General features: G+C 48.2%; 3 protein-coding genes and 1 non-coding gene across 4 annotated transcripts; 3 read left to right on the top strand and 1 right to left on the bottom strand.

The window, feature by feature from the left end:
• Positions 1 to 2,683: 2,683 nt before the first annotated feature.
• On the bottom strand, positions 2,684 to 2,755 carry ColSpa_tRNA_181. The gene has a single exon. It is a non-coding gene; the product is annotated as a tRNA-Thr (tRNA).
• A 779-nt stretch (positions 2,756 to 3,534) lies between these two features.
• On the top strand, positions 3,535 to 4,164 carry ColSpa_06789 (NAD(P)H-dependent FMN reductase LOT6; the record flags this gene model as incomplete). Its single annotated transcript, XM_049273001.1, has 1 exon — positions 3,535 to 4,164. One exon carries the CDS (start codon positions 3,535 to 3,537, stop codon positions 4,162 to 4,164), a length of 630 nt encoding a protein of 209 aa, XP_049128958.1.
• Positions 4,165 to 5,810: 1,646 nt separating this feature from the next.
• ColSpa_06788 (uncharacterized protein) lies at positions 5,811 to 6,323 on the top strand (the record flags this gene model as incomplete). The annotated part of the gene is made up of 1 exon (XM_049273000.1): positions 5,811 to 6,323. The coding sequence occupies one exon, from the start codon at positions 5,811 to 5,813 to the stop codon at positions 6,321 to 6,323; it is 513 nt and encodes a 170-aa protein (XP_049128957.1).
• Positions 6,324 to 8,019: 1,696 nt separating this feature from the next.
• ColSpa_06787 (chitinase 1) lies at positions 8,020 to 9,450 on the top strand (the record flags this gene model as incomplete). The annotated part of the gene is made up of 4 exons (XM_049272999.1): positions 8,020 to 8,129; positions 8,186 to 8,284; positions 8,315 to 8,403; positions 8,453 to 9,450. 4 exons carry the CDS (start codon positions 8,020 to 8,022, stop codon positions 9,448 to 9,450), a joined length of 1,296 nt encoding a protein of 431 aa, XP_049128956.1.
• Positions 9,451 to 10,487: the final 1,037 nt, after the last annotated feature.

The following is a 10,487-nucleotide window of genomic DNA, read 5'->3' as shown; positions in this document are numbered from 1 at the left end:
TCAAAAGAAAGACTCTAACCGCATGTTTGTGTCATCTGGATCCGTAGGACGATGCCAAACCATCCGATAAGGTTATGCAGTAAAGACACATGCTGACATTTGATCATCATTTTCCCCTTTCGTAAAACGCTATCAATCTTGAGGTGAAAATTCTAACTGCGAAGCGAAATCCTCGCAACTCTTGCGTTTCTCACCATGGAAAGTTCTGTCATGGTTTCGGGCAATCCTAACTGTCTGCCATACCAACACAGTCAAGATTCCACCTCCCGAGTTTGCCCATTGCCACGATCATCCACTAATCAACACAAGCTGTCAAAATATACATAGTTCCACACGAATGCAGAGCTTCTTAGTTTGACTTTTTACAGTCATCTCCCCTCTCGAGAGTTGCCGAGTGTGGCAACCACGTGTTCGGACAAACAATTACCGTTCTTATAGTAACCATGTGCTTGGAACACAATGGCTCTTCATCAAATTGAACCATCCAGTGCGATGCTTTCTTAAAATGGAAGTCCATTTAGCCTTGGTTGTGATCCGGCATCCGCGGAAATTTTTAGTGTCGCTTCTGCAAACATGTAAACAAGTGCACTGGTAGTTACCACCTACGTCGCGAGATCAATCTATGTGCGTTCGGCGAACTTTTCAGAACAAGACCAATCCACCAACGCCACAGATTCAAGCAAGACTGTCTCTTTTCGGAAGAGACTTTGGGCCAAACCAGGTAATGTTCGGCTTTAGCGTATTAAAGGCTCCTATCGGCCGAGGGTGGACACTCTTCTCCAATTTGCCGACAAAGTTTATGCAGATGGCACCGTCCGAAAATGAGTAACGGATCTCTTCATCGTAGGCTAAATAAGACGTTTAGTTTACAGACTCCCACCGGCCGCGACCGAACACGCTTCTCCGATTTACCTAAATCATGGGTAAAGTCTTACTCCTCCAAAGATAATAGCTACTTTTTACACATCGAAACCTGGACACCAAAGGCCAATAACCTGATTTAGCGTTTATGTGTCTTCTTTTGACCTCTTCTACCCCTTATTTGATTTTGATTCATTTCTCATTTTACGCAATATCGCTCTTCAACCTGCCTTAAAGTCAAAGTGAAGTGCACTTGGGACTTGAGGCCAGTGTAGGATACCATCGGTAGATCAGTGTTCTGTTTTACAGAACTCTCAAGCTCTCTTTATGACTTTCAACCAGAAATCACACAGAGAAATACTTTGAAGTAATAACAAGAATACGAAACATTTATCCATTGGAGAGGGGTGTCTCGCTCACCCGCCGGGTGTCTGCAACAGCTACATTCAAGAGATGGCAAAGTCAACTGGATGGATCCTAACACAGTGCCGCTTGTGGCTGCTTCGATGACGGCAGCAATGGAAACGCCTCTGAAAAGTTTTGCGAGCGGATTTGTGACAGCAATTGATTGCTATGCGTAAGCTCAGCCAGGGGGTTTCCCCTAGCTGCAATACCTGGGCTGAGGCTCAATTTTTTTGCACACAGACCATGAATTGCTATGCCAAAGAGACTAATAGCCCGGATCAATGTTGAGCATTCCGATTGAGGAGAGCGAAGCGTTCAGTGTGCATTGTACCTCGTTTTTCCCTGTCGACGCAAGGATCTTTTGCTTTTCTGATCGAAAACTAGAGGCTGTGGAAAGTGGATTTGATGCATTGGTAGAGCAGAAAGGTGAGAAAGTTCGGGGGTTTTTCTCCTTGTCGGCAAGACTTACGGCATTGACAGAGACTCAGAAAACGGGTTGGTACTCCTTAGTAGCAATTCTGGGTTGGAACGACTAACGGTTGAAATCGATTATAGCTTCCACGAACTGTTTCCCGGAGCAGTGATCTCTAAAGTGAATCCAAAATGGCTCAGGAGGCACGAGACTCTATATAAGCCGTGACCACCGATCATGTCGGTTGCTGCACAAGCAGCTGAAGTTGAGTGGACCTTTTACCTTTTGTTTCGACATCGCTTTTCGAAGTAAGAGGCCTTTCTATTGCCCGAGGATGATGTATTTCTTGAAAGGCGATCCCTCCCAAGAAAAAGAAAAAAAGAGGTTTTTTTAAGGATAAAGAAGCACCCCTCTCCGAATGCAGCCATCCTTGAGCGAATACTGTGAACCTATTTTTATAGCTTTCTGCAACACCACATGTGCGCAATGACTATCACAACCAACTGGGCAGCGGTCGCCGACGAAGCGATCAAGTCGCGTACCCATATCAACTTACTACTTATGGGCTTGACTGCTGTGTCTCGAATATCTCTCTGGAAAGGTCTGTTGATCAGCGAACAAGAAATCAAGCATGGACTTAGCGAAAGCAATTTTGGCTCCTTGCAGAGATGGATTACTACTGAAGAGATACCACAGGTGCTTTGAAGTGATTATTGCGCTTCGATAACAAAAGGGGACAGACTACTAAAAATCAAATAAAGAGCTACAGACAGGTATGCTGAATCACAGTCGTTGCATTAGAGACAATGAGATGGTAGATGCGCAAACTCAGCAACAGTTTCCGAGCTCATCAGCAGTATTTTACATTTCCTTACCAAGCCCAGCCAATCTCCAGTGCAGATGTCTCAACCCATCAGCACTGGTACTACAGAACAAAAAGCTATGTAGGCAGCAAATAACGCACACTTCATTCAAGATGTCATCAAAAGTAACGGTTGCAACGGTTGCCTCGAGGGCGAATCGAACGCCCGATCTTCTCATTACGAGTGAGACGCTTTACCACTGAGCCACCGAGGCATCACAATGTTAATCGAAGTTGGTGGTTGGAAGATGCTCTTGGAAGAGCACAAGATGAATATCCCATACCGATGTGATGTGAGTTCATGATGCACCGAGTGATTCTCTGTCATACTGATGTGATCTGCTAGTGGTTGGTGCGACGGAGGCGATGTTGTTTGTCCATCTGGCGAGAGGCGGGGTTGTGGCTTACTAACCTCCGCGCGGTTCGTGTCGCCTTTCCTTCTTCCCTCGGGTTGCTCGTTTCGCCTTTCCCCAAACTGCGAAGAGAGGCGCTGCTGCTCACAGATGCAAGCAGTAAGCGCTAGATCAATTCTTGCAACCCATCTGCGAGTTTCTTGCAATGATAGGTTGACCTTGGGAAAATCAGCATGCTAGTGTATCTATGCTCGCAAGAAACGGCGCGGCGTTTGGTGTCAGAGGTCCATTCAATGCGCGCGGGTGTGTCATGCCGAGGACAGTCAATCAAGCCCGAAAACGAGCAAATATTGCGTCAGCATAGTAGGAGAGCTTACCAGCCCAATGAATATACGAATTTACTCAGATTGATGCCAACAAGGCGTTCTCACTGACGCGCGCATCAACATGCATCTGTCTCATCGGTATACGAATGACAGGCAGAGGTACTTATAAAAGACCCGCTCATCTCAACTCTTGAACAAGTTTCTTCCTGTTAAGTAGTCAATAGCAACCAGAAAAATATTCGTCAAAACAACAGAAAACATTGCGCTTCTTTGGAATCTCTCATAGTCTAAGTCATAGACGATCGAGTCCTCAAGATGAGTGCTGTCAAGAAAGTTGCCGTCATTGCAACAAGCACCAGAACCCCACGCATCGGTACCAAAGTTGCGGAATTGGTCAAAGATACGGTCACCAAAGATGCTGTCGACAGCAGCATCGATCTATCTCTTGTTGAAGTAGCCACCTTTAAGCTTCCAGTCTTCGACGAACAAATCATCCCTGCACAAGTCCCCGCCCTCGGCAACTTTGCCCACGAGCACAGCAAAGCCTGGAGCAGCGAAATCGCCAAGTACGACGCATACATTCTTGTAATTCCCGAGTACAACTCCGGACTTACAGGAGGCACCAAGAATGCCATCGACTACTTATACAATGAGTGGATTGGCAAGCCGATTGCCGTTGTCAGCTATGGTATTATGGGCGGCCACTCGGCGTCGGCTCAGGCTCAGAAAACGCTCGAGGGCATGAAGCTCCGCGTCGTGCCCACTCGCCCAGCACTCGCCTTTGTTGGCGGTGCCGGCCCAGACCTGATGGCCGCCATGGGTCACGGCGAAATCGGTGAAGAATCGCGAAAGCAATGGGAGGCGCAGGCGAAGACAATTTTGAAGGCGTTTGGGGAGTTGAAGGATCTCCTCAAGGCGCCAATTATCCACAAGACCGGGAACTGAGGTATCATTTTGCAGTGCAGCTCATTCCATTTAGACAAAAAAGAAGAACGGGTTATCAACCGGGCCTTGAAGAAAACAAGCTTGTATTTAGCTCGAAATAAATTGGGACTTTTGGGATTCACCTAACCCTTTTAACTGCGGAACTCCACCTGGTAATATCGCTTAACCCTTCAAGACATCGTCGTGGTCCTTCGTGTATCAATTTGCACCTCTGCTGCCTACCGAGAATTGCTGTGCCGCTTTCCATGGGCATTAGCCTAAAAAATCTTGTAGCGCCAGTTGCTTGCATTTCTTTTCCCATTTCTCTTCTCTTTCTTAACCATGTGTCATTGATCACCCACCACTCGCTCACTGTCCTCTTCACTATGCGGGCATCCTCTCTTTTTGCGGCCGCTACTTGCGCGGCTGTGGTCTCTGCTCAAGTCCGTCTACCATTTGCTCGCCAAGATCACTCAATCGCCAGCAGCAATGTTAATTCCAGAGCCCCGGGTGATCGCCGCTCCATCCCCACGCTCGACGTTTTGAACAACGACTGGTATTACCTTGTCAACGTCTCCGTCGGTACTCCCCCGCAGGAAATGTCGATGAGGCTTACAGTACAAGTCGATACTTCGTGGGTTCCTGATGCCCAGTACTGCAATGGCTACGAAACCTACTATGTCGACTCCGCTACGGACAAATATCAAGACGAGTACGCTTCGTGCAAATATGGCGCGTTCAATGCCACTAAGTCGTCAACCTACGTTAACCCTGGTACTGAAAGCTTTTCGTCGATTTATACCAATGACTACATCAGCGGTGATTGGATCAGCGACACTCTTGATATCGCCGGCATCCAGGTGCCTAAGCTCGTCATGGGGTTCGTTGGTTCAGCAAACACGCTCATCGGCGTGCTGGGCCTAGGCTTCAACGTGAGCAGCTATTCCTCGAGCTCGTCCAGCTCTAGCCCAAGCAGCTCTAGTGCAGTTCCCACTGTACCTGAACGTTTACTCAAAGATGGCATCATCAACTCTACCGCTTACAGTGTCTGGCTAGACGATAAGGCCGCCAAATCAGGGAACCTGCTCCTAGGCGCTATCGACAAGTCGAAGTTCGAGGGGCCTCTTATTCGATTTCCGACCAGTAGCTCCTTAAGCAGCTCTACATATGACAGATACAGAACGTTTGATACCATTATTTATTCCGTGAATGGTAGTAATTCAGCGAAGGACGAGTTGAAGCCTCTCGGGAGAGGTCTCCTATCCGAAGAAGACTACCCCTACGACAGCGACAAAATCAACGTTCGGCTTGCACCTGACTACAGTTTCTCTGTGCTACCTCCAGCTCTTGCTCTAGACATCTGGGCTCTTGCAGGCGCTTCATGGAATGACGACCTCTATTATACCGTAATACCATGCGCAGCGGCGGAAACCCTCACAGGATCTATCGTAATGCAACTTTATGGAGCCGAAGGACCTGTATTGAACGTTTCAATTGCAGACCTTGTGATACCCAAGCAAGCGTGGTCTCATTCGGAGTGGTCTTGGGACACTGAATCGTCCTCAGACTACTGTTTGTTTGGGGTTCAGTCTGACAACTCGACATCAGCGAGTTACGGCTCTTCCTATAGTTACTCCCTTGGCGGCGCGATGCTTAAACAAGCATACATGGTCTTCGACCTCGCGAACGCTGAGATTGCCATTGCGCAGACCAAGTTTGGCAGCACCGCGAAGGAGGACATCATCCCGTTTGCCAGCTATGGTGCCAATACTCCGGAGTCGACGGGTGTCAGGCCCAGTCACAGTGGTTCTGGATCTGGGGGCGGATCCTCAGCCGACGACTCTGACGATAATAATTACGGCAACAATGGGTACGGCAACTATTCTGACGGTGAATACACCTCATCTCTCCAGCACTCTGTCAAGCTTGGGATCGGTCTTGGCGTCGGTCTGTTTTGCCTGCTCGTCATGTGCTTGTCCATCTGGGCTGTCAGAAGATGCCGTCGGATTAGGAAGGCGGAAAAGGAGCTATCAGAGAAACAAGCGGACGTGGAGCAAGTACCCGATATACTGGCTAGCACTAGGGATGGAAACAACGTGGCCAAGGAGGGTTCTCTGCCGCAACAGCCAACGAATGCTGTGACTCGAGACACCTCTCACCCACACGATGAATCCAATTGAAGAGCAGCAGAATACCGTGGATGCGGTTTCCACGAGACCACAATAGACGAACAAAGGGCTCGATAGATAATCTTAATGCGATACTTAAGTCCCCCATGTGCGACAGCATGGGGTGTAGTAACCAAATTAGTAAATTTGTAAATGTCTAATTCCCTGCCTGAACCACTGATAGTGGGCTGCCGGAATCAGTGGGTCGGATACGATTGCTGTGCATGTAACGTGCGGACCGGTCCGGCATCCTTCCACGGCCAGTCAGGAGATATTGCCATACGTCTCTAGAAAGTAGGTGATCGCGGTGGCAACGCGTTTAGGCATTGGCCCGATAAACCTTGATGAGAACGAAGTGTTGATAGGCTGATGCAGGTAGATTTGATCTGCAAATACTGCTAATTTGGTTCTCTTTTGCAACGTTGCACATCGCGAAGCGTTGCGTAGCTGCGTGCGAGTCTTATTGACGCTTTGGCTGGCTTTGATTCTTCGGAACCAACCTCTGATGCTACGCCGTAATATGCATGAAATCAGATGGCAGCTACTCAGACGGCGCCAGATCCCGTGGGGTGGCGCATCCCGCAGCTAAACGGGGGGAGCGGGTGATGTGCCGTCGCCGTTCTATCATCCTCCCCCCCTTTAAGATAATGCCAGGTTTACGTTGATCTGCTACGCGAGTGGTGTGGTGGTCAATTGTGCTTCATCACCGACTTTTTATTCCGCGACCTGGTCTGTGGGATACTGGTGTTCTGGCTCTAAAACTGGAAGCTGAAGGCCATCAACCCTTCGATGAGTATCTGGATCCTCAAATTGTATCACAAGTCTTCGTTCAACTGCCACAGCTGCGATAAGAAAGTGACAGGTCCCAAGGATCCCTTGGAAGGGTGGCATGTGCTCACATTGGTCCTGTCCCGAACAGGCGACAAGATCTTGTAATGGAGGGTCACATTCGGCCCCGACTCGGTCATTCGCTCTGATATCGCCAACCTGGAGGGCACATGGTCACCAAGGGTAGCTTCTGAAGAATGTTGGATTTAACCAATCCTGAAGCATTGTTCACTTGTACTAGCAACGACAATGTGGCTACACCTGCATTAGCCCTGGCCCCTCATGTTGGTTCAGCCACTCACTGGGCGCCATCACAAAGTCGTTACCACTGCTATTGGCACTTTGCCGTACACAAATTATCTCGAATCTCCGAATTCTCTTACGCGATCAGTCTTCTTATGCTCTGTGTGGTGTGCCAATGGTGTGCATCGAGCCGCCATCTTCGTAGGTCATGGTGAATTTCACTGCTACCACTTGAACGTGACGCGCAGACGACGCGCTGGACCTCTTCACATGCGCCTGTCAATCCCACACAGACTCTTTGACCAGTCAATAGTTACTGTAGCGAGTCCAGTAGTTGGATGAATTCTTTGGCAGATGGCGTAACGTTCCGATTGAAGTGGACACGAACTGCAGCCCAAGCCACTTTGAGAGGACGTGTGAACAAGAACAATCGCTTTGTGTTTTGACTTGCATCTCCTATAAGTAGTCGCTGGTCTAAATGCACCGGACTCAACTAGTATCTGACGGTCAGTTGATCGCTTCATGTCCAGTGACGTTTAGACAAGCCGCAACAACATCTTTCTACTCCTTCAGCAACCTATTTAAGCGCTCTACAGATATCCTAGACGAAATGTTGCTTTTACCATCATTAATCACAATGGCTGGCCTACTGTCATGGGCCACTGTTCGCCCTTGCGAGGCATCGCTATTGAAATTTACACAGCGGGGTCTAGAAGGCTATACCAATGCCGTGTATTTCACCAACTGGTAAATCAGTACTAATCAACCAAAAGTCGTAATCAAACGCCCTAACATTTGCAAAGGGCAATATACGGCCGTAACTATCAGCCTCAGAACCTGCCTGCGTCCCAGATCACAAACGTTCTCTACGCATTTATGAATCTTCGTCCATCTGGAGAAGTGTGAGTCTGCCAAAGCTGCAACTTCCCTAGCCGAAAGACACGGAAGCTTATTGAAGGCATCGCTTTTAGCTATTCTGCCGATACCTACTCTGACTTAGAGAAGCATTACCCAGCAGACTGTGAGATATCTAAATTTCATCACGCTTAACCCTGCTAACAATATCAAAGCATGGAACGATGTCGGCAATAATGCTTATGGCTGTACCAAGCAGCTCTATCTCCTCAAGAAAGCCAACCGTCGCATGAAGGTCGTGCTGAGTATCGGAGGTTGGACTTGGTCCACCAACTTCCCTGCTGCGGCCAGCACTCCCGAGGGCAGGGCTTTGTTTGCCTCGTCCTCTGTCAAGCTGATGAAGGATTGGGGATTTGATGGTGTTGATATCGATTGGGAGTACCCGGCCAACGCTGATGAAGCTTTCAACATGGTTCTTCTGCTTCAAGCAGTTCGAACCGAGTTGGACGCCTACGCTGCGCAGTACACCCCTGGCTACCACTACCTCCTCACAATTGCTTCTCCCGCCGGTCCAACTCACTACAACGTCTTAGACCTTAAGGCTATCTCGGATGTAATCGACGCCTTCAACTTAATGGCATACGATTATGCCGGCTCATGGGACGCCAACAGCGGTCATCAAGCTAACCTGTACCCAAACCCCGGCAACCCAGCATCTACGCCATTCTCGACTGACGCTGCTGTTAATGACTACCTTCGCGCAGGAGTACCTGCATCGAAGATTGTCCTCGGGATGCCGATTTACGGTCGATCTTTTGAACAAACAAGCGGCATCGGTCAGACCTTCTCCGGTGTCGGCAGTGGCTCTTGGGAAAACGGAGTTTGGGACTACAAGGCCTTACCGCGCGCAGGCGCGACTGAGCTTTATGACTCTACAGCGGTGGCATCTTACAGCTATGACTCGAGCAGCAAAGAACTCATCTCGTACGATACACCTGCCGTCATCAGGACCAAGGTCTCGTATTTGCAGAGCAAGGGGCTTGGTGGCTCTATGTTCTGGGAAGCTAGCGGAGACAGAAGTGATGGGAGCAGTTTACTGGCGACTAGCTTTACTGCTCTCGGTGGTTCAGACACACAAGACAAGAGCTTGAACCAGCTGAGCTACCCCAACAGCCAATACGACAATATTCGTGCTGGTGTTCCAGGTGGTTGAGATGGAGATTTTCCGCTCGGATGAGGTTTGGGGGTTGGATTAGCGAAGGAAACGTCTTCTTGTTCTTCAATTTTTTGATACTCGTTCTGGTGTACATCCGTATACGGCGCCTTTCGTTTGACTCAAGCAACTATTAATACTACCTCCCTCGTCCTCTCAGCATCCATGTCTTTGGCACTCCAAAAGGTTTCTAAAAAATGGTGATCGTTGCCGCAAGAGCCATGGCTGTATGGATGAGTCAAGCTCAACTCCGTTTTCTGATCAATAGTTGGTGAACTTGTAGCATTTGGCAGACTCGGAATCAGACTTGGTTTATCATATGTATTCTGGTCTGTCAGGTCAGAGTTTGGAAGTCAAAATGCGACATATATGTTTCGTCGATAGACAAAACGGACGGGTCTGTTAACCTGATCTCGAACACGGCCATCCTAGGATGCTTGGTTTGTGTATATGAAAAGATAGGTAGGTTTTCAGCATATTATATGTTTCTCCCTGATTGTAGCTGGGTGCTATTTCATGGCTTTATGGCGAGTTTACTCAGCTTCAACCCCTCTACCATGTCAGATAACTACTTCTCGTCAAGCTCAGATGATTATATTTTTTAAAGTGCATTTGTATCTTCAGTTTTTCTGCACCATCTCTTCAATAGTTGCTGGTTATTACTTCTAATCTAAGATCATCTTCAGTGAATACACACTTTGCTCATCATTTCACATTAGTCGCCTTAGTTCTCTTGCTTATCTTGGGCATCTCTTCAATAAACTTTAAACACCCTAAACTGTCAATCATTCCAAGAAAGAGACTCTCGTGAACTATTAGCGCAATCAAGTGCGTCCAGAGCTATCTGATATTTGCCTCATGTGGCTCCGTCCATTTAATGTGCTGATCTTATGAAGCCGATGAGTCCAGGCCTTTTCCATAATGAAGTCTAGGCGAAATCGATAGTACGCTCGGACATTGTTAGCGTTCGACAAGTTTTCCATCGAGCCCACTGTTTAGCAGAGATCATCTGCAAACTGGCAGCTGGTTCGTGGAAA

The sequence above is a fragment of the Colletotrichum spaethianum genome, assembly GCF_022836535.1.
Source record: "Colletotrichum spaethianum MAFF 239500 DNA, contig16, whole genome shotgun sequence".
Taxonomy (NCBI): domain Eukaryota; kingdom Fungi; phylum Ascomycota; class Sordariomycetes; order Glomerellales; family Glomerellaceae; genus Colletotrichum; species Colletotrichum spaethianum.
This window is presented reverse-complemented; position numbering and strand designations above follow the sequence as displayed.